Consider the following 24289-nt stretch of genomic DNA (forward strand, 5'->3'; position numbering starts at 1 on the left):
TGCGGAGTTGTAAAGAACTCGGCGGCCGCAGTGGCCGGGCGGGGCAGGGCGCGCTCCGCCGCCGCCAAGGACACAGGAGTTTGCGAGTCCCCGCCCGCGCGGCGCCTCCCGCCCTCCCGCCGGGGCCCGCCGGACTCCCCGGGGCCGCCGAGGCGGGGCCGGGCGGCCGCCGTGCGAGAGGCGCGGCTCCCTCCCTCTTCCCCCGCCTGCCTCCCTGTCCCCTCCCTTCCCTCCCTCCTCCTCCCCGCCCTCCCCCACCCCCCGCTCCTTTTTCTGCTCCCCAAGTGAGCCCGGCGCGCGAGAGGCAGGCGGGGCGGCGCGGAGCAGTCAGCCCAGCGCGCTCGCCCACCGCCCGCTCGGCGCAGCTCCGCGCGGCCGCTCCTGTCGCCGCCGCCGGCGCGTCGGAGGGAGCCGAGCATGGCCGGGCCGGGCTCGCAGCGGCGCGCGTCCCGGGGGGCCTCGGCGCTCCTCGCCGCCGCGCTTCTCTACGCAGCGCTGGGGGCCGTGGTGCGCTCGGAGCAGCAGATCCCGCTCTCCGTGTAAGTGCCGGCTCCTGCGCCGCCCGGGGAGGGGACCCGGCCGCCCGCGACCCGCGGTGCCCAAGTTTGGGCGCCTGCAGGTGCGGCCCGGCAGGACCTGCCGCGGGCGTCGGCCTCGCCTCTCGCACCTGCCTTCCAGGACGGGCGTGGGGCGGCGAGGCTGGGGTGGGATGCTCTTGCCCCCTTGCTCGGGTCGGCGAGGGAGACCTGGAGAGGTTCACCTCAAGTGACAGCTCCAACTTTGAAGCCTGTTTACCGAATCCAACTTCCACGGGCCGTTTATTTATTCCCTCTTTGCTGTCTTGCCATCTCACTTCTTTTTGGGGAAGGGGGGGAAATGGGTGGGTTTCTTCCGACTAGTATTTGCCAGGTGATGCCCAGTTGGGTGGTCAAGTTCTCAGACAATGATTCACATAAAACTCGGTGATCTTTTTAGAGAGCTTGGGAGACTTTGCGCATTTTGAACTATATGACCCCCCTCAGGCCCCCTCCCGCGTTGCGCTCTGCAGTTTGGTGCTGGCAGTTTCTACCCAGGCGCTTTTTCTTTTCTTTTCTTTTTTTTTTTTTCCTCCAATGTTCTGTCGCCTGGCTCCTTCAGCCACAGCCCCGTGTGTGCGTGCGTGTTGACTGTGACACGGGTGTTATATTTGTTCCTGCCCTTTCTCCCTGTAGGGTGAAGCTCTGGGCCTCCGCTTTTGGTGGGGAGATAAAATCCATTGCTGCTAAGTACTCCGGCTCCCAGCTTCTGCAAAAGGTAAGGTTTCTGTAGTGGCAGGAAGCGATGATTTTTCCAGCACAGAAAATGGAGGCAGATTTAGTTTTCCAAACAAACGTGAACCCGGAGCAGCGTCAGTTATCAGCGGTGTCTCTGGTCCCCTCGTGTCTTGTCAGTGGACTGTGCAATGATTCCTCCCTACCAACTGGTTATTTTTAGATGACACTTGGTTCTAAACACAAAGAAAAGCAGGATCCTCACTGGCACTGTCCTGGCTGGGGCTCGGAAACTGAGTGTGTTTGCCTGGCTCTCCTTCCAGTGTCGGTATTGCTGTTACTGTGTGAGAGCAGATGCTTTTCTGGCCAAAAAAATGCTAACTTCATCCAAGGGGCAGCCTCAGTGCCTGTTTTATGATGTCCTTCACCTTGCCTGCTTTGGAGACTGGGGTTCAGTATATCTGAGAAAGACACTGCACTATTGTTTGTCATCCCTGCGGTTGTACAATCCCATTATTCCCCAATCATCTAGACCCAGGGCTGGGATGCATTACATCATTACAGATAAGGAGAATGAATGTGGTTATCTTTCCACTCAGCTGCACTGCTGGGTAATAACCTATGAGAGTAGTCCACAAACTTAAGAAATTGGTCTGCGTCCATATAATTCTGGAGAGTAATGAGAATGGAGAATTGATTATTAGGCTTTTATCAGAAGCTGCATCAATTTTAATTCAAACAGGCAGCATTATGCTTAAAATTACCTTGTGAGATGTATGGTCCTTTGCCCTCCCCTCCAAGAAAAAAAGAAGAAAAAAATAGGCTGGGAGGAGAAATTGCAAGGGTTCAAAGAATTTCAAGTTAACAAATCAACAGGATCAATCCAAGTATTCTCTCAAAGATAGAAAATAAAATTGGCCTTTAGGGGATAAGTCTCTGAAAATGGGTACAAACAGATTAAATTGTCAAGTTAACTTTTCAGCATTTTTAAATGTGCTTTTTGGGCCAATGTAGCATATGTGTTATGCATGCTGCCTGGTAACCAAGTACGTATTTTATTTATGGCATTCTGCTTCAGAGAGTAGCGTTTTTGGGGACATTATATGAAGCAGTTTGTCACACGAAATCCAAATATCGTAATAAGGCATCAGCCCACAATGGAAAGCAGGAAGTTATTCTTAAAAATTGCCAATAGCCATATTCTTTGAAACTGTGGGAAGACTGCTCAACTCCGTTATTTGGGGAAGGAGTTCACTGAATTATGGGCAATTGATAAAAACTTGAGGCTGTGATGTGCCTTTATGGAAAAATGATAATTTACATACTTGCGACCCACCCGTCAGTTTATAGGAATTGCTTCTTCTGCTGGTATTTGAATCTGGACCAGTCTGTATCCGGCTTTGCCATTTTGCCTGCATGTCAGGTGTTTTATGTGAAGAGTTTTGGACTGTTGCTGCTGCCTGTTTTGCATTGCTTGTGTATTTTCCTTATGCTTTGAAAGAAGAGAACATTTTTGTATAACTTTAAAGGAATATTTTTCATCTGCCTGTTGTAGTTTAGTTGTAGCAACTCTGAAAGTATCCCTTCAGAGCCTGTGAATGGTTTTTTGATTGTGCTTACCTATCTTTTATCTCACATTTTGTAGGAGCACAGGAAATAGGCTTTTTCCTTCTCTCTGAAGTTAGCACACACACTCGCACACACTTGCACACACACTGCACAAAAGCCCCATCAGCTACGCTCGCACACACATGCACACACACTGCACAAAAAACCCCATCAGCTATATTACTGGCTACTCTATAATAGCCAATTGGAAGCAGCTAAAATGCTTCTCTTACCTTCTCATCAGCATCCTTTCTGATACTGAATTCACAAGCCTAGCTTTGCTTTTGTCATGTTTGCAGCTTGACAATTGTGTAATTATTTCCAGCTGTTTATGGCTTTGTTGTCATTCCTTGCTGTTGCCTGGCATTTTGTAATCTGATGCAAGGGGAAGGTGGGGTGTTGCTTGGCATTAGGTTCCGTGGTGGATACCTGCTCTACTTGCATTTCAAAGGCAGTCATGTGCCATGGAGTCCTGAGGTACCTATGGCTTTGGCTTGATAGGCAAGGACTTCCATGAATGATGGGCAGGGCACGTCAGGTAACTTGGGGAGCCCTTTTGCAGGTACCTTTTGGCCATCTTGGTCCACTGCCTCCAAATATGACGGAATTTTTTAAATTAGCAAATAACATTGATTTAGACAGTTCAGAATGTAAGAAACTTTAAGAAGAGATCTAAGGTGCTCAGAGTGTGGGAGGCATAACATCATTTGGAAAAGCAAGGAGACAGTTGCCTTTCTCTTGCTTATTTTCACGTTTCTGGCCATTTGCCTGAAGAAATACTCCTCTAAGTCAAAACTCTGTGCATCCTTCCATCACATCACTGCATCCTTAACAATTTGGATACTCTGAACATGAGTTAAAAAAAAAAAAACTTGGCTGTAAAACGAAGTTAACACTGTATTAAGGGGACTCAAAAAGGTGACAATACCATGTTGCATAACAGACTGTAATTACACTTTTAAGGCACGGACATGTAAATTTGATTTTCAGTGAAGTAGGCATACTGCATACCACTGTATCATTTTACATACTCTATGTAGTTTCTCTAGTTGACACTTCATGTTGTGAATTAATGTAGTATATTCATTTTTAGAATGGGGGTTTAGTGATTTCTGCACTAAGGCAAAAACTTTACAAAACAGCTATTGTGAGTATAAGTTAAATAACAATTGGCCGTTTATTTTAAGGTGTTTGGAGACTGGGAAAACTGCCATTTTGGTAAGGTTTTTTTATTAGATAATATAATTTGAGCTAGTAGAATTATCCCTGACTTCATCAACATAAACACAAGTGTTTAACAATATACCTCATTGTCCTGGCTTCAAAAAGGAGAGCATTTCCCCAATTGTTTCTATGTTTAATACCATGGCTTTCACTACTTTAGCTTATGATAATATGTTAGGTATTCTCTGCCAGACTTTCCCTATTTTTTTTTCTCCTGTTTGTCTTTTCTGAGCACAGGAATAGCAACCTATTAGTTTCTTTTAAGGAGGATATTTTTGAGTTTGTAGAAGGCTGTCATCGTGTTTGAGCAAAGGGGTGTGTTTTGGGGACGGTGTGGAAGAACCTGAGACTTGTATGTTGGACTCAGAGTTAATCTTGAGAGGTTGTAACAGTTGTGCCAGAACCGTGGCCCCGAAAGGGAAGTCCCGGCGAGCCGCTGTGTGTCTGTATCCTGCCTTTCTTAGCTGGCAGATACTGCAGAGGTTTCAATTGGCTTCAACTTTTAATTAACTTTCCTGTTTGACATATTCATGCCAGTATTCAGCTGCCTCTATCTTGCTTCATTTTCCCCAGAGAATGCACATTGTTTGGGTTCTTTGGGGGAGGCATAGTTTCATTACCTGTCTATTTTGGGATTCAGTGCCCGGCATTCTGGTAGATCCGGTAGCCTAGGCTGTTAAACTCATGGGCTCCGTGCCCCGAACACTCACAATACAAGGTATTAAAGTGGCGTGGTTCTCATTTCCATCCTCCTTAGGAAGAATTTGGTAGAAGCTGGGCTTTTTTCATTCTATTTAGCACTGCATTCAGAGATTGCTATGTTTATGGGGATGAAGGGTTCCAATGACATTTTCCAGAATCGGGATGATAAATACACAGTGGAAATACAGGTACTGTGTGTCTCTGCCATTAATGCGAGGAAAATAATGGACATTTACCTTGGATGCCTTATGCAGCACTTACCAAACATGCACTTCTTGGAATGCACAACCAGGTTTTTGCGTTATCAACTATTTATTGAGAGGGCGGCTTTCATACATAAACGTGATGTCACTTTCCACAAGACAGAGTCAGCAAAGTAAAAGGTTGGTTCTTTAACCCATTTTGATAATTATGACTTTTCATCAATGTGGCAATCAATGGACTTCTTAAATAATTAAATAGGAATATTCACTTATCAGGAATTGGGTCGTAGTGCTGTGCTGCCTGTAGGAAGCCTGATACTCTACAGATTGCTTTTCTAGGGGAGGCGCTCCTTCGCTGAACATTTTTGTTGAGTAAACACGGTTATTTGTCATTCTGCAAGATTAATGCATTCAACCTACGCTGCCAATGGCCAATGCCCTGATTCATAGCACCACTTCAATTACTGGACTTTTCTCTGGCGGATTATTTTTAAAAAGTCTTGAAATCTCAGAAATGACCGTTTTCAATGTTTCAGGACAGTTTATTGGTCTCATTATCGCAGTCACCAGCGCATTAGCAGGACAGGGCGAACCAGTTGGAATTCAGTGATGCATCTTACTCACACGTGTATCTAACTGCGTTTGTAAACTCACACCCGGGTCCTTGCTGACCAGATAAAGTTCTTTTTGTATGGCTTTGCTAAATTTTTGTCTGAGCTCCTTTTGTTCATTTTTTTTCTCTCTCTCAAAATTTCTTTGCTGCCAGATATATTTCTGCTTTGCTTTTTCTCTCGTTGGGAGCTGCTGCAGCGTCTGTTGCTGGATTTACAGATGCTAGTCAAAATTAAGGGAAATGAAAATATAGACATTGTTTTCTTGTCAGAGGCAAACTCAGATTTTTATTTCAATGTAGTTATAATTTTGATCAATTACTATGGGGATCTCATGCTGGCTTTTTATTTCATTTTGTATTTTATCTTATTCTAATACCAGTGTGCTCTGAGGCAAACACACGAGTACCAAATCACCTAATAATTATGAAATCTGTTGGGCATGTGCAAGCACAATTAATGTTTCCATTTTGTGATGAAGACGTAGCCGTGTATGAGGATGAACAAAAGTAAAAGAAATGTGGAATCATTACCCCAAGCACCTGTGGTCCTGCCGGGTGTTTAATTGTCCTGCAGCCTGAAGCACATATTCATGGAAGTGCAAGTTTGAGATTTGAGCCCCTTTTCAGTCTTTGAGGGATCCTCAGTTGGTGGTGGTGCTCTCAATTATGTAGATCAATACATGACTTGGTGTGTTGAGCTTGCCTAAAGAAGTGTACATTCTCACCAGGATCTTTTGTGTCCGGTCTGCCATTCATCCAGATTTACCATCACAGATGCCAACAAATGGGCTTTTTCTTTATCCACATTCATGTCTGTCATGGGTCCCCCATCTTCTGCAGTCACAGTGCTTATTGAAATTTCCTCCTTCACCGAGACCCAGAGCAGCTTCTAGACAGAGACTTTGAGCAGATTCTGTGTTCCCTGGGACACTGTGATCTGACTGGGCGGTTTGCTATGGCTGAGACTGAGAAAAAATGAAATAGATGTTGTAAATGCCAGCCTATGAATTAGCATATGAGATCCTTTTAATGCAGTCTTTATACGAGAGACATAATGGCCTGTGTTTTATATCAAGTGACTGCAGTCGTGCTATTGTGTATCATTCAGAAGAAGTTCCTCATGTCAGGCTTCTGGAAACATTGATAGAATCTTTATCAGCCGTCTTCGGTCCATTAAACAAAAGTTAGCTTCTCCTTCAAGGGAAGGAAATGATATAGAGGAACAGGAGGACTGCTTGATTTCCTTTGATTTCCCTGAGTATTTAGTGACCAGCAGATTGAGGTGGTTGTTCCTGAAATGTCAAGCCAGACTCAAAGACCCCTCTGTGATGCAGCCCTCTGCCTGGACCACAACTCACCCTTGACAGATTAGGCATCTGCATAGCTGATGTATTTTTAGGGAATTTCTATGTGCATAGCCAGAATGTCTGCTTTTCAGAAAAAAGTTATTTTACCGATACAACTTTGAAAAGAGTCCAGTGTGTTTTCAATAAATGGTAAACATTTCAATTTCCATTTGCTTTGAACAACATTCTTTGGGTGTTCATTCCAAGGCTGTTTAAATAAGGCATTAAATTTATAAGGTGTATTAAATTTGTATGTTGCATAGGTTCCTGGTGACCTCAAATCAAGATTATGAACATAACTCAGAAGCCAAAGTATTAATGGGCATTTCAAGGCCATATTGGAAAGAAGAGCATTATCTCTTGACAAGAAATAGATGGCTATTTCTTCACTTTGTGCACTTCAGAGTTGTTTATCTTGGCACCTGATATTGGAAAACAGTACCCTCCCAAGGTTAAAAGAGCTGTTATCCATGTAAATGATCTGGACAGGCAAGCTGGGCAGGGCCGTAAGTGGCTGTGGGTTCACAGAGCAGACCTTTGGTTATCCATTTTAGGTGAAGCAACTGCTAGTTGATATTTGGGGCTCGCACATGTCATTACCATTATACTTATTAACTTCGTGCATGTGTGTGTAAGCCCATAAAAATGGATGCTGCTCATCACAGAACATGCCAGATGCTGCCGGCTGATGGGGAAGACTGTTCTTGTCCTCTTGGGCTTCTAGAGAGCATGGCTTGAGGGGCCCAACCAGTTCTGCGGGGACAGGACCAGTCCACCTGGCACCTGAGATGGTGTAGGTAGCTGGAAGCTGAGGATCTGCTGAGCCCGGGACCAGCTACATAATTTGCAGGGCCCAATGAGTGAGGAAAATATGGGACTCTTTGTTCAAAAACTCTGAAGAATTTAAAGATGGTGACAGCAGAGCATTAAAGCACAGGGCCTGTTGCGCCCCCGGCGAAGGCACCTATGGGACAGGCTGTGCTCAGTTAGGCTTTCTCTTTCCTCTGCTCGGTGGCTCGTCCTCTCAGCCTGATTGAACGTTCAGGCCACAGTCAGTCTAGGAGGTGTCCTTTGCCCGTCTTTGTTCATTGTCGTAATAGGTGGAGAACTTGGAGCATTTTCAGAGCTGCGCATCTTTGGAGATGCAGTGTTGTTGAAGGAGAGGTCACTGGCCTAGGAGCCATGACATCTGTCTTTTTATCTTTTCTGTAGACATTTCCTGAGTGGATTTGGCCAAATTGCTTAATCTCATAGTAAAAACAGGTGGACTTCACTCATTCGCTCTGCGTTCCTGCAGTCCAGGCACGGTGATAAGGATTTTATAGATGCCATCCCCTTAAATTCTCCCAACAACCCAATGAGTCAGGGACTACCACTCACCCCCATTTTACAGATTTGGAAGTTGAGGCTCCCAGAATTTAAGCAGCCTTTCCAAGTTGACTGAGTCTGTTTACCTGGCCACTGTGCTACAATGTCCCCTCCTCTCTGTGTGACCTTTTTTGGCCTCAGTTCCTGCCTGACAAAAATGTGGTTAATACCTGTGTTTCTCTAGCTCATGGGTGTTTGGGAGGACTAAATGAGGTAGCAGCTGAGAGGTTAGTTCAGAAGCTGAAAGACCGGGCTAACAGCAGAGAAGACAGGTGTGGAGTCAGAGGGACTTGGATTGGAGTCCCAGATCTGCCATTTCCTAGCTGGGTTGTCTTGTTGTTTGACATTTCTAAACCTGTACCCTCGCATGTGAAAGGAGTCCAACGCCTTCTACATTATAGGCTGTGATGAGGATTAAATGAAATAAAGTACAAAAAGCACTTAGCATGGTGCCTGGCCCCTGGAAGCCTCCTGCCAGGGAGTTGCTGAGGTCATTACTGGTTGCATGATAAAACCAGAAGGTCTTTAGGTAACCTTTGCTGAGCATCTGTGGGAACTGGGTTCGCTCATGCCAATGAGCAAGTGCACGGATGGGCGGGTGAGTGCCCGGTGCCGGCGTATTGGCAGGTGATCCCACAAGGCACCTGACAGGAGGGAGCTTGTGGACCCAAGTGGGAGGAGGCTGTGTGGACATGGCCTCTGCCCAGACATTCACTCTTCTCCTTGAGGTCAGCTCTCTTGTCCCTGAGGGTCAGGAGGAGAACCCCTCACACGGGGAATGAGGCTTGAAGAACTGCATCAGGGCCTCCCTGTTACCTTCTCCCTGGCTCTGCCCTGCTGTGGGGCGGTGGGTCAGGCTGAGGAGTGGCTGAGTGTGCCCCAGTGTTCCGAGTGCGGCTGGAGCCATAGGAGAGTGCAGGCATCCAGCAATCCCACTGCTGTGGGGGTGCGTCCAGGAGCCAGCCATGGGCACTCATTAATCCAGATGCCCTTTTGGACAGCATTCCAGGCATTTCCTCCCATGAAAATCCCGTCTGCTGGACTTCTCCCAGTGACTTCCCGGGGTGGCCCTGGAGACCAGCAGGAGACTGGGCACCTCATTGGGCGGCGGGGGGGTCTTTCCTCCAGTTGGGACAGGAAGGTGCAGTGGTGCATGGGGACTGCCATCTGCCCCCAAGTCTCAGGAGGCACTGAAGGGCATCCTGTGTCCCTTGGTCCTTCCCACTGGCCCTTCTGCCTCTGCTTCAGAACTTGCTTGGCACATTCTGTTGTGTTTGGCTTATGAGCATCTGCAGTCCTCTGCTGATCTCCTTGAAGATGTTGCAGGAGTGACACGGGCCACCCCTGTTTGTGGTAAACATAGGCACCAATACTTTGAAATCATGCTGGGGGTGCTATTGTAGCTGCCTAACTTAAGAACATTGTTTATGCATGAAGCCGTTATAATCAGCCTTGAAAGTCAGTAAGAAGTCAGGAATGAAAGGAAACATGCAAATCTGTAGTAGTTCCTTGGGCCAGGTAGTTCAGAAAAGTGCCCAAGAACTGTTTGTGCCCAGGAATGTTACAGAACATCAGAGTCTGACTGTACTGGCAGCTTCTTGAAATCCACCAAGGTCATAACCAGCTTAGGTAAACAGATGGTTGATGGGGGCTGGATAGGAAGGAAATGGACTTTTTTTTTTTCCTTTTGAGTGTTTAGTATGAGCCAGGCATGCTTTATCATGTCAGGCATCTGATGTGGTCCTTGGTTCTCTTTGGAGGTGGCCCCTGTTACCTACCTCTTGCAGGTGGGTCTTGCAGCTCAGGGAGGTGGAGTAGCTGGCCATGCAGTGGGGTTGGGACTCACACTGGTTTGTTTTGAGCATCCCCCCACCCAAGCCTGGGATTTTCCTTTATGGCACAGGCCACCTGTGGGTTGATCCCACCTGAGCATAGGCTTCAGTGGGGTTTGCAGGACCACAGCAGGATGAGAAGGGCTGGGTAGGTTGGGATGCCAGAGCCCTCGCCACTTTCTTTCCCCCAGATGTGTGTCCTCAGGTGGGGTACGGGGATGTGGGCTCTTTGGACAGCGAGGCTAAGAAGGACTCTCTGACTCCAGTGTGGGCTCGTGCCTGCTGGGGGCCAAAAAGCGGTTCCTAGGGGAGAGTGGGCAGGGTTGGCTGGTCTGGCCCTGGCTTGCAGGGGAGCGGGAGCGGGGGTGGTATCGGGCACCTTAATGCCTCTTCTCAGCCTAGAGGGCGAAGCTGCCAAGGAGGAGAACAATCTTGTGGGATCCCCAAGCAGGATGCTGTCTCAGCTAAGACAAGAGGATTCATCTGTTCTGGAAAAAATGGGGAGCATTTCCCTTCGTGTTTTCCCTGAAAAGTCAAACCTGCTCTTCATCTGTTTGCTCAGGTCTCTGAATATGGCAATGTGGTGTCATACACTTAATGATTTGACATCTTTTCCTGAGACTTTGGTGTTTTACATTAAAATGGAATGAAAGGTGTAATTGGCCTGTGGAATTCCCCCCAGTCTAGACCTTCCCATGATGTAAACTTGACCCTGCATTTCCTTCTTGACAGCTGCTAACTCTTGGCTCCCAGGAGGGAATGAAGTGTCTGGTTTTAGAAAAATCTAGATTTCTATTACAGTGAGCATGCACAGCCGAAGACAGATTTTTAAAAAGCGCATGGGCCTTGGAGTTGAATTCTGCTCTGCCAGTCACTAGTTTTACCTCCCTGGGCCTTGGTTTGCTCACTGGCAAAGTAGAAGTACTAATAAAAGCACCTGTGTTATAGGGCATTGGGGAGGATTAAGTGATATAACCCATATGAAGTAGTTTAGAACAATATGTGGCACACAGGAAGCCTTACTTCTCTGGCTACTCTCTCATTTATAGCGTCCCGAAGAGCAGAAGAGAATCCTGGAATTTTAGTCACTCGGACCTCATGATGGGTTCATAAAATTAGGACAATGAATGGCACACGCATTTAATGTGACAGAGGCACGGTTGCAAACAAAAGCATTTATGACGTCCCCAAGGAGGTGGATTTCTTTTGCTTTCTTTCCTGAATTCTTCTCATCTGGGCCCTTGTGCAGCAAAGGTGGGCAGTTTGGGAATTCAGGTTTGTTCTTGCTATAACATTGTACTGTAATTTGCAAAGCAAGGGGAGAGTCGGAAACACCTGGCAGGGCTTTGGCTCTTTGTACCTGCACCATCCGTAATGCCTTTTCTGTTGTGCTTTGTTGAGGCAGAGGCGGAAAAATATTGTAAAAAGAACAATAGGTGTGGGAGGCAACAAATCCATTGGAAGTAGGTAATCTTTGGCCACGAGTCATAACACACAGCTTTACACTTAGCTTCCTAGCACTTTCCATTATTCGTGAAATTTCTATTAACACAACATGATCATGTCATGTACCAGTAGCTCAATGGGCACAGGTTTTTGCCCCACTGACAGTCATTTGGCTTCTTGGATGCTAATGCTGAAGTTTGAGTGTTCTTTCTTCTTTTTTGACCTGTGCCCCTGTCAGAATGCACACAGCACAGAGAACCCTGTTTAAAGGAATCGCTGTCAGACAACCAGTAAAAAGTGTGTGTGTGTATGTTTTAATATACATGGGCTGTTTCCTCTTGTAAATAAAAACTGAGGTCTACTTTAAAATCCCAAGGTCTGTGGCCAAGTTTGAGTATTTCAGAGCATCAGGATCATCTGGTCACCCTGAAAGAAGATGTAATCCTCTTAGGAAAGGGCTCACAGCTTACTAATCTTTTGAAAAAAGCCAACAATATACATTTCCCAGAACAGGAATTTCAGAATTATGGAGCCACAGCTGGATTTTCTACTTAAATAGCAAGATTTTCAGGTGGTTTTTTTTTTTTTTTTTTTTGCATGAAACAAATGCCCTATGAATGTTAGGAAAAACATATAAACTTAGAAAGAAATCAGGGGATTATTGATTTTTAAAAATTTACCTTTAAGGGAGGTGGTTGGTCTTGGGAAGGCAGAAATGTGTAGGTGAAAGTCGGGATCTGAGTCAGGCTAATCCAGATTAGAATCCAGGGCCACCCTGACAAGTCAGTCATGGAACCTCACAGTTTCTATCTGCCAAATGGACATAACAGTAATAACTTCTAGAGTGGAGCTGAGCACTCCAAACGAGAATATGGACACAGGATGCTTAGCAATAAGTGTTCATAAGAAGCATTTAGAAAAGGTGGGCTTCTGTCATCATTCCGCAGGAGCTGCTCCCGCATCCCGGGCATGTTGGCTGCTTGAGAGAGCCGTTCGTCCGCTTCAGGGAGAGATAACATCAGGCCGCCTGGAGGCCTTCTTTGGAGACCTCCATTAAAGCTGCCCACCACTGGGCGCCTGGGTGGCTCAGTTGGTTAAGCGACTGCCTTCAGCTCAGGTCATGATCCTGGAGTCCCGGGATCGAGTCCCACATCGGGCTCCCTGCTCAGCAGGGAGTCTGCTTCTCCCTCTGACCCTCTTCCCTCTTGTGCTCTCTATTTCTCATTCTCTCTCTGTCAAATAAATAAATAAAATCTTTAAAAAAAAAAAAAAAAAGCTGCCCACCACTGAGCTCCACAAAGGTGTCTTAGACAGTAATCATAACAATGATGCATGTGCTTTGTGTGTTGTGCCCTGTGTTTTATTTGTATTCCGGAAATCCTCACAACCACTCCTGAGGTCGGTTCTGTCATCCCCTCCATTTTAGACAGACAGAAACCAAAACAGAGAATGTAACTTTGCCCAAGGTTACCCAACTCCCAAGTGGCAAAGGCAGGCTTAGAGCTAGGGTGTTGTGAGTCCTTTCAGGTGCCTGGGCTGGGGCACCTGGATATTTCCAGGACCAGCACGTTTTGGTCTGAGCCTGTTACTGGCTCATCGGGACTGGTGGTGGAAACTTCTTCCTCATCCTTAATCCTTTCCCCTTTGGAATTCTTAGTCTTATTTGGATGCATTGTCATTTGCTTTCATAATACAGAATTAAAAGGGGGTCAATGATGAGGGGAGGGCCTGGGACCCTTCTAGCTTTTTACAGTGTTCTCTTTTATTGTAATAACATGATGCTGCTTGTCTTTTGATTCCGTGAGGGTCAGCCAGCCCTCTCCACATCAGCTCTGATTCTTAAGAAGCCTTTCTGAAAATCTCATTGAATTTGGTTCAGTTTCCCTTTTTGTATTCCCCATTAAGGTAACGGAGGATTGTGGGGAGGGCTCTGGGACAAGATGAATCTGGCTGGAGATCCAGTGTGTCCCTTAGCTTCACTTCCGGGCCTCAGGTTCCTTACCTGTAAAATAGGGTCATGAGGATTAGCTGTGTCAGCCTGTGGCAGTCTTCATGTCCAGTAAATTTCAACTCCTTGGTTTTTGATATGCTCATGCTTTGTCTCTCTTCCCTGGGTGTTTTTTGGTGCTTATTTATTATTTTTTCAGGGAAGAAACACAGTTCTGTTTTTCTGCCTGATTGACAGCTAGCTTGAAGGCCACAGCCCTTGGACCCACTAGGGTCAGTTTTATTTTGCATGGAATGAGTCTGGCAGATCTGTTCATGCCCCTGGCAGTCCTGGGGATACGTGATATCCTGAGGACACCTTATCTCTTTCTGTGTGGGGTATCAAGAAGGAAGCAGGTAACTAGACCTTCAATTCCTCCAGGGCAGACTTGCTCTTTCTGACATGAGAGGGTCCTCCTTTGGCACTTAGCACAGAGCCATCTTCGAGTGGGTTACAGGGGTTGTTTGTGGGATGTACAGATTAAACAAAGAAGAACCTGGTCAAGTCTTTTTTCTGGTGCTCACGTGCGGGTGATCAGAATAAAAACAGTATTGATCACAGGCCAAGGATGAGATCCCTCACATCTCTTTCCCCACTTACTCTCTAGTACCGGGTTTTATGACTCCCTAGCATCAGGCGCGGATGTCTCCTGGCTGCAGCAATCCGGCTCTGAAGCCCCGTGGGCAAGTCACTCACCCACAACCCTCTTGGTACCAGTAGGGGCTGCCAGACATCTGAGCCAGCTGGTCCTCCCTTCTTCCAGCCCGCGACCCCCTCTTCGCCCCTGGGGAGCATCCCAGCAGCATCCCGAACACACTGAACACTCCCAGTGGGGCTGAGGGTCCCGGCACCTCTGCGGTGCTGAGCCCAGCAGCTGCGGCGGGAGCACTGCAGTGCTGGGTGGGAGCACCGCAGTGCTGGGCGGGTGCACGAGGAGCACCAAGCGAGACTGATGGGGACTCCGCCGCAGCCGCCACCATCAACCTGGGGGAGGCAACTCGGCAAAGGCAATTAGGGAGCTGCTGCAGCTAATGCCGTGAAGTGCTCGGATGCCACATTGTCAGTGACATCAGGGAGAAAGGAGAATTTTAATTTCTACCCCTTTCACCTTCTTCGAGGCCCTGCTGGCGTCATGATGCCACGCAGCATTTGCTGGGCTTGATTTCACCTTCTCGGTGCAGCCTGCTTTATTTTGCATTTGTCTGTTTATTCTTTACATCCCCTGGATGGGTTTCTGCACTTGGGCACTGTGGTCCGCCGCACATAACTGCAGCATCCACGGGGCGGTGTTACCTGCTTGTGGACAGCGTCCTGGCTGCAGCCTGCAAGGCTGGAGCCCCCAACCTCCACGGAGGAGGAAACCATGCAAGAGGCCATCCAGCCAGGCTAGGGGATTTGCATTTGCTTTTGTGTCCTGCAGGTGCAGTTGTCTGCTTTCTTCTGTAGGCCTGGCCCGTGGAGATGCGGAAAGCTCGCACCAAGCACAGCTCCTCTGGGATGAGGGGAGCAGCTGGTTGGGAAGTGGGAATTCAATCATGTGCATTTAATGGGGGGCAGTTATGCCAGAAGAGGTTTCGCTGCAGCCCCACTACCCCTGGTATCAGGCCCAGTATGACATTTGGAGGCTTACGGAGGAGTCTCCGTCCAGCTCTTGCTGGGACGTCACTCTGCGGAGACTGTGAGACTTCCTTGGATGGTCTTTGCTCTGTGGGGCACCCCTGGAATTTGCCTTGGGGCCCCACAGTGACCATAATCTGATGCCCACCTTCTACCTTCCTGCTGAGTCTGACTATTCAGAGGGGAGGGAGAGGACCTCTGAGCTGGGGCAGATCTTGGGAACCCAGCCCCTCCTGCTACGGGTGCCCGGGCCTCGTGGCATGCCCCGTGTCACAGTGAATCAGGAACAGGCCAGGCCTGGAGCATTGGCGTTTTTACTGCCAGATCATGCATTCATGAGGACATCGAGGCCACAGAGGGAAGGAAGGCTCCATGTCCCACAGGGGGCTTCTTAGAGGATGGAGAGAGACAGCTGCTAGCCCGACTGCCCCGTGCCTGTCAGCTCCCCAGCTGGATCCCACAGGAACCCTGCTTTGTGCAGCCTTTCCTCTAGTCCAGCCACGTTGAAGCCTGAAGTTCACTGGTGAAAATGTTCCCCAATGTGTCGGCGTTAAAAGATTTTATTTTTTTAATTTATTTTAGAGAGAGCGAGAGAGTGCGCACCAGCACGCGTACACGAGCTGGGGGAGGGGCAGAGAGAGAGAGAGGGAGAGGGAGAATCTTAAGCAGGCTCCACACCTGGTGACGAGCCCCACTTCGGGCTCGATCTTAGGACTCTGAGATCATGATCTGAGCCGAAATCAAGAGTCAGACGCTTAACCCACTATGCCACCCAGGCACCCCAATGTGTCTGTTTTTAACAGCCAAAATATTTTGTCCCGGTGTATAGTGGGGAACATTCCCCTTATTAGCATGATCTACATTGAGTGCAGGGAGCAGGAGACAGAACAATTAGTCAACAAAAGTGTTTATTCAACATTGAGAAACCTCTCTGGAAACCCGAGGCCTCCACCTTCTACTTTTCCACAGTAGAGGTGCACATGACCAATTGCTTCATTTTGGGTAGAACACCATGGTTTGGGAAAATCTTCGGCTGCCTTAACAGACTCACGAGAACACATTTGCTTTTGACCAAATGTTGGAAATGTTTTCTTCCTTCCTTCCTTCCCTCACTCCCTTCCTGCCTCAACAAATACCCATTGAATACTCAGTGAGGCGTGTGGAGCTGTGTTGGGTGCCAAAATCCCCTTGCTGTTGTGGTCACATTTTGCATCCTCACCCTGAATGCTTCGGAGACAGCACATGGCTCACACTCCCCAAGCAAACCAGGCTGTGTCACGCCTCTGTGCCTCAGCCCACGCCAGTCCTGCCGTCCACACGGCTGACCCCATTGCCCTTGTCTGACTGCTGAACCCTGTCTCTTGAGGATGCCAGTCTTCTACCTGCTGAACTATCACCTGGGGAGCTTATTAAAATGCATTCTTCCAGGAGATTCGGACTCAGTAAGGTTGGCCCAGGGCCCGGGCACCTGCATTCTAACAAACATCTTAGGTAATTCTGATGTTGGTGGTCCAGGGACCATGCTTGGAGAAACACTGATTGTATCCCACCTCTGGGAAGGCTTCTGGAGATTCCCCTAAAGAGACAAATCTTTCCCTGTCTTTCCCACTGAGAGGAAGGGTGCATATCTTCCCACTGGGGTTTGCTTAAGCATCTGTGCTATCCCGGGCCAGAGGTTGCAGCTGCTCCATCCCCAGACCCAGCCTCCTCAGTGTGCATGGCGTGAGTGGAGATTTTCTCTGCAATAGAAGTGGGGGCTTTGGAACAAATCAGGCATTTTATCTTTTAAGTCAGAAGGCACCCAGGAGCACGTCTGATTGTTGAAGCAGCTTATTTAGAAATCACTGAGCAGAGTTGAAGTGGCCATTCTCCAATTTGTAAGATGGAGAGAAATTTGTTGACCTGTCACCGATGGCTTTTCTTCCTACCAAATAGGTTACCGGGACCTTTAACAGAAAATTGTTTGGCGAACATCAATATGAAATACGCCATCTGCTTCCCATAAAAGGGCTGCTCCTAATCTCCCTGGTACAAGAATTGCTCCCCCAGGGGCCTGTTGGGCACAAAACTGCATTTTTCCTAAGTCAGCAGCTTTCGTACTTTTTTGACCATGACCCAAAGGAAGAAGTACATGGTTCAGTGCAGCCTGTTACATACAACTTCTCATGTGCAATGCAAGTTTCATGCAACATTACTTAGCTTCTCTGCAGTGCAATCTGGTGTATTCTATTCGCATGGACTCTTTTCTATTCTATTCTATTCTATTCTATTCTATTCTATTCTATTCTATTCTATTCTATTCTATTCTATTCCACTCTATTCTACTCATTGCTAACCTACTCTGCTCCTTCTACTCATTTTGGAAGGCTGGCTGTGACCAATACATTGATTTTACAATGTCATAAATATGTTAAGAAAGGAACAGTGCCCTCAGTGTTACCAGGGTAAATTATAGGCTAGTTCATTTTCATTCTGGGAGGTGCAGCATTGATTTGGGGATTAAAGCTTACTAATAATGATAGATAGTGGTAGATAACATTAATCAGCCAGTTGCAGTGCTAAACTCTGTATAAATTTCACTTCACCTTCTCAACAATCCCATGAGGCAGGTACTTTGATAGCCCCATTTTCTAGATGAGGACACTTAGGTTCAGGGAGGTGAAATGACCAAGGTCACAGAGTTAATAAGTGGTGGCATTGGTTCTTGAACTCAGGGCTGCTTGACCATGACCCTGTTCTTACCTATGTTTCTTCCTCTTGCCAGCAGTCAACTTGGTTGGTCACAGGTGTTACAATGTGGGCAGCCCAGCTAGAGGCGATACGTGGCGGGGGGCATATGAAGAGCAATGGGGAGGAAACGTGAGAGACAGAGGGGACAGTGGAAGAGGCAGGTTTGGGAAGTACAGGGTGAGCAGTGGTCTTCAAAGCACCTGATATTTTACTTAGCACTTAATGGAATTTACAAGAAGTTTGCCCATCTATGTTATATTGGCTTCTTGCTCTTGGGGCATCCCTGCATCTGGTATTTGTTATTGTACCCATCAGGCATTTACTTGTTTTCTCATCTCCTTCTCTGACCAAGTGTGATGCAGTTGGACCAGAGGGTTACAGGGCTAGAGAGGGCAGGGCCCTGCCTGGAGGTCTGAGGTCCAGGCCCTAGCTCCGGCCCTGACACTGCTGAGTTCGCAGACTTGGAGCAGCTTGCTGCTTCTCCCTGGGCCTGTGCATGAGAGAGCTTGAAGGCGCCTCCGTGCTGAGACTCAGCATGCTTCCAGAGGAGGGAGACCCCACCTCCTTTCCCAGTATGCTCCACCATGAGATGGGTGGCGCTCTGTCCATGTTGTGCCAGTGTCTGTACATCCTGCTGACACATATTGTCCTGCCTCGGTCTGCAGCAGGTACCTGCGGGAGGAGAGGGGGTATGGAGATGCTGTTGGCCACACCAGGGTACTTGGAGTCTAGCAGGGGGCAGCGATTCACACCAGTGCAGACTCGCGTAGGTGATGAGGCAGACAGCTGAACGGCCAAGGGAAGACAGAGTGGCATCGAGATCAGAGGAGGCCAAAGTGACATCCCCCATCCTGGTAAATCCTCCTCTCTGTTTTTGCCAATGTATTTCCCAAGCGTTCTTGTACCACAGACTCGTTCTGAGAGTTGTGTCAGGGAATGGAGTCATCTTTGGATATAAAAGGCAACAATAAAAGGGACTAAAATATTTGACATATGATGAAGTTCTGTGATATTTTAGACAGTGAGTAAATTGACATTTATATAACCTGGTATATTCATTTCCCCTGATTCACCCTCCCTTGAATGTTGACTTAATAACACACCCGACTAAATGACGTTAATTGCTTTAAACTGCCAAATTAAAAAAAAAAAAGCCAGCATTCATTCAACAAGTGTGCTGTGTTCTTTTCAGGCTGGAGCCAGGAGAGAAGAGCTGGGGTCTCTTGGGGGAGGGAATGCTGAGATGTAACCTGAGCAGCACGGGAAAGTGGACTTGCACGTTCCAGAAACACCAGCCACTTGGGCCCACCGCGGTGGAGCTGAGGGTTCAGGTCCTGGTGCTGAAGCTACCTGTGGATGGTTTATGGCCTTGAGCAGCCACTTCATTTCAGGTTTCCTTCTTCTTTAAGTGATCCCTATCTCACTGGACTATTGTAAAGATTTTTAAATTAGCTCATGACTGCAAAATTCAGCTCAGTGTCTAGCAGTTGTAGGAATTCAATGGAGGGCAGCAACCATTATGGTAATTCTTACATTCTTGGAGTCATATACTCACCCCCTGGGTTGGTGGTGCTACCTCATCCAGAGGATGTTCACTCTCCAGAGAAAGACCTATGGCTTGTTCATTGCTCTCTTTCTGGTTCCCGTGATAGTCTCTATCAGTAAACACTTGTGGAATACACAAATGAGTGCAGGCAATGAATGAACTTGATAGGCTGAGAAAACGGGGGCCCAGAGAGATCAGCCAGATCATAAAAGACAGATCAGAGATTCACACCAGCTCTGCTCTGTCTTCAACTACGACCCTCAGCTAATAGGGGCTGTTGTCTCCTCAGTATAGTGTTACCTAAATTCACAGGAGAAACACCACATGTCCCCTGCTATCTGAAGGTGAGACGTGTGGGGATGTGCTCGTGTGTGTGTGTGTCTGTAAACTTTGCAGGATGACATCCCAAGAAGTTAGGTCATATTAGAGGTGGCCTCATGGCTGTGTAGAAACTAATTATTTGGTTAGTTTTCATTCTGGAGTAAAATGACAGACTGGTAACCTTTATGTCTTTAGGAAGAAAGCTCCATAAAAACTCTTATATTCTGAATTAGCTGCAAAGTCCCACTAGGATGTTGAAATAATCTAGACCCATCAAGGCCCCATTCGAAGTGCTTTTTCTAAGACTTGGCAAGAGAAAGCTTTCCCCACTGATCTACCTTGATGTACCTGTGTGTGTGTCATCTTTCTCTTGTGTATTGCAGAGGTGGTTTAAACCTCTCAGCTCACCCCCAAAGCCCTGCACACTCCCATTGCAATGAGCTAGGAAGCTTCAGTGTGCCCTCTCTTTCTTAGATCTGTTTCGTGGGCAAGGTTTTGGGTTGAGAGAGGAGGAAAAAGAGCAGCAGAGGGGCTGAAAAGTGGAGAGAGTCACTTTCTGTTCTTTTTTGAAAAGTCCTTGAATTCAGCCCTTGAATAGTGCAGTATAAATTTGAGAGATGATGGCTATTAATACTTTGCTTCTTGTGTAGGAGCTTTTAGTTTAGGATGTCAAAATACATCAATAACACATTTTTTTCTCCATTTCTCCATTTCATATGGAGGGAGGAGGTGGAGAGCATATCCAGAGAGCACATGGCTTCCTTGGACCATGGCTGGTCCCTGGCAGGAGCACGAGAAAACAGTCTGAATTTGTTGATTTCAATCATTCATTCATTCATCATTCAACAGAACAGACATTTTTGTGTCTTGTTACTCTGTCCCAGGTATTGTGCTGGCTTTGGGGATAAAGGACAAGAAAAATCAGAAAGTCTGCTCCTTCATGGAGATGACAATCTAGTGCCAAAATCAGGCATTTCTCTAAGAATTAGCATTAGAATTAGAATTACCACATGCAAGTCTCCCTGCAGTGACAGTGGGACCTGAAGACCTGCTCTTCTGGGTCAGAGGAGGCTTTGTGAAAGGGAGGAACTTCAGCTGAGACCTGAGGGTTGGCAAGAATTAATATGACAAAGAAGTAGATGAAGGGACCCTGGGTCTTTTGTGATGCCTCCTCACTCATCCTAGCCCAGCCTTACCATCACCACCCCAAGTGCACCCATGCTTCAGCTCTTTACATGAGTTTTGGGACCCAAAAACTCATCCCATACTTTCTTCTTGGCCTTTGCTTTACTTGCTCCTACTGCCCCAAACTCCCATCTTTTTCCCTAGAACTGCTTGTTGAATTCTCAATCTTCATAGCCTTGTTCCTGAATTCAGCGGTCAGCTTTTGAGCTCCTTTTGGGCCAGGGGCTCTGTGCTGGGCCCTAAGTTGCTGCTGCCTTCAGGCAGCCTTTTCCAATCTCTGTCCTTGTTGGCCATTTATACTTCACTTGTGCTTATCACAGTTAACTTGGTTTCTAATTACTGTTTTGGCATCACTAGGGTCTTCTGTCCAGCTCCACAGGGTTTTTGAGGACTGTTTGTCTTTCTCCATTTTCTTGGGGCTTCCTAGGGTGAAGCCTTGTAATGGTGGTGGCTGTGATGATGACAACACACTGATACTCCTGAACATTTACCACAAGCCAGATAGCAATTCAAAACACCTAATACATACTAACTCATTTAATCGTCCCACAACCCTGTGGGCAAGCTGCTCCATCATTATCTCTATTTAACCAAGGAAGAAACTGAGGCACAGAGACTTATCAATTAGCCTTTCCAAAGTCACTTGGCTAGGAAGTGATAGAGCCAGGATTCCAGGCAAGCCTTGCACCATCTTTTCTTCCTGGCATGGCGTGCACCTGTCAGGTTACCCGTGGGAACTGTGCTAGTTGGTGACAAGTGCGAGGCACCCTTCTTCCAGAGTGTGCACAAGGACAGTGGCCCTGAGTGGTTAAGAAGCAACTAGCTAACACTGGTCCTCCGGGTACCATGAGAAGCCAGTCGTGACTAGATTTCTGTGCCTCAGAATTTGTTCCCATCACAGGAAGTAGGGAGCTAGAGCACGCATCAGTCATGTCAGCACCCCTGCTGGGCTCTGGCCAGATTCTTTCTGCCTAGTTGCTTTTCTTCCCAGGATCGAAGAGGTCCCTAGACCCGACCAAGTTGTCAGGTAGGTGACTTCTCCTCAACAGAAATGCCCAGTTCACTCTTACAGGTGCAGATTCTTTGTGCAACCATGTGGCCTTCAAAAGGGGCCAGAGACAAGGGTTTCCTTCCACCGCAGTGTACCAGCCTTCATGCCGGATGACCACCGAGGAGGAAAGAATAACTTATGACAAACTATTGCTTTTTACATTACAAAGCATTATCTGTTCATTGTGGAATTTTTTTGAAATACGGATAAAGAGCAAATATAAACAACTGCTATTCTGGCCTGATCAATGTTAATATTTGGGTGCATTTCTTCTAGTCTTTTTTCCTTTGAATATGTGTGTGTATGCATACATGCATATTTACTTTACATAAATGGGATCGTATTGTACCAACTACTTTATAATGGCAAGACATTTTCAAGTGAATTCAGGCAGGGTAGGGACCACTTAAAATGATTCTTTTCCTATGAAAAATAAAATTCATTCTCTTCTTTGAAAACTTGGAAAGTACCAAATGACATAATAAGAAAATTATTCCTAATCTCATGCTGCAAGAATAACCACATTAAAATTTTTTAGCATTTCTTTTGGGCTGCTTGAAGTTGGAATTAAACTGTAGATACAAAATTATTTTGTTTTTTTTTTTTCTCCTAACTTTATAGCAGGAACATGTCCTCTTATCATTTAGCATTCTCCAGAGTGATTTGTCTTCTGGATACAAAATCTTTCCTCATGCGAATGTGGGGTGACTTATGTCACCTTCCCCCGATTCCAACACGAAGATTTTCCATCACGGGTTTTCCCCCAGTGTAAACAATGCTTGCATGAACCTCCCTGTCTGTCTGCCTATCCCATTTCTGATTATGCCCTTGGAGCTGTCCTTTCAAGAGGAGTCACTGTGCCAGAGCACGTGAGCTTTGTTAGCGCTGTCCATTCTTGCTGCTGCGAGTGTGTATTTGCACGCACGTGTGTGCATGTGCTCATTTGCCTTCTTTGTTTCTCCTGTAGCGTCCAGCTCTGTTCTGTGCTCAGGCTTGCCTGGGAGACCAGATGGCATCGGTTGGACTAAATGACCTTTATTTTTCCCTACGTGTGCGGGACAACTGACTTGGGGCTCAAAGCAAGGCTCTGCGGTCAGGCATACCTGGGCTCAAATCTGGCTATGCTGCTTTACTGGCTGTGTGGGCTTGAGCAAGTGATTCAGCCTCCCTGAGTTTCAGTTTACTAAGAGAAAAATAATATCCACTTATTAGGGTTATTATGAGGATTACGTAAAATAATATATGTCAGGTGCTTAGCATATAGAAAGGACTCAGTAATGGCAAATGTCATTTTTATTATTTTTACTATTTATTCTAACCGTCAGACTTTAGGACTATAGGAATTTGATTCATTGTAAAAACTATTATTCATACAAATAGAGCTTTAAAACATCCCAGAGATCAGTTTTATGTGTATTTTAGCTACCCTGTGTGTGGGTTAAAGGGAGGTCTTAGGATATTGGATGTCACTTTAAATATCACGTTTGGGATCCCCAAAATAATTTGAGATTTTGGATTGGCTCCTACCCTAAAAGACTGGCTTTAAAAAGATAGACCAGGATCTAAGTGTTGGCTGAGGGAGTGCAAGCTGCCTCCTTAATCTCCCAAATGCAGTTGTTTTAGCAGTCAAATAAATTAAGGGTAACAGTAATAATAGGAATTAACAATGACTAATTATAAAATGAGTTATATTGCCAATTATGTAGCAGTATCTAAACCGCAGAATAAATGGAGGTATTTACAGATGCGAGCTTGCACTGCACAATGTCAGGAGGCTGGGGGGTTGCATTTTGGAAGCAGGCTTATATACGGATTTATGGAATCTGGATGCCACACTAGAAACTGTTTGTTCCTCGCTTGAAAAACTGGGACTCTAGACACTGTTGTAAAGAGTTGCATTTTTTTTTCTTTTAGGGAAATGTCCGCTTATTCATTTAATATCTCGAAAATGTATAAGGAAGAAGAGAAAAAATCCAGACACTTTCTGAATGCTAGTGGTCATAAATAGCAGAGCCTGGTTCTGCCACTGAATATCTCTGTAACCCGGGGGGTGGGGGCTCTCCAGGGAAGAGTGTGATATAGCAGAGCACCACAACACTGGTGGGAAGAGAGACCTCACAGTGGGGCAGAGAGGGTGCGGCTGCAGGACGTGGGGGTTGGTGCTTGCTCCTGATGTTTATGTGGCTGTGGGGAGAGGGAGAGTGGCCTGGTATGGTCAGGTGCTGATAGTCCCTTTTCATGAATGAGCTCTGTGCACCAC

The 24289-nt window shown here is 46.8% G+C and overlaps 1 protein-coding gene across 5 annotated transcripts in view; it reads left to right on the plus strand.

The window, feature by feature from the left end:
- Positions 1-309: 309 nt before the first annotated feature.
- The window catches only part of CACNA2D3 (calcium voltage-gated channel auxiliary subunit alpha2delta 3), an 891383-nt gene continuing 867403 nt past the window's right edge, over positions 310-24289 (plus strand). For all 5 annotated transcript variants that reach the window (XM_035723841.1, XM_027586868.1, XM_027586871.1 and 2 more), the window contains exons 1-2: positions 310-539; positions 1212-1293. In XM_035723841.1, coding sequence (XP_035579734.1) covers positions 418-539; positions 1212-1293 — 204 coding nt within the window. In that variant the 5' untranslated portion in view covers positions 310-417. The remainder of the gene's footprint in view (positions 540-1211; positions 1294-24289) is intronic.

This window comes from Zalophus californianus, chromosome 1 (genome assembly GCF_009762305.2).
Source record: "Zalophus californianus isolate mZalCal1 chromosome 1, mZalCal1.pri.v2, whole genome shotgun sequence".
NCBI lineage: Eukaryota > Metazoa > Chordata > Mammalia > Carnivora > Otariidae > Zalophus > Zalophus californianus.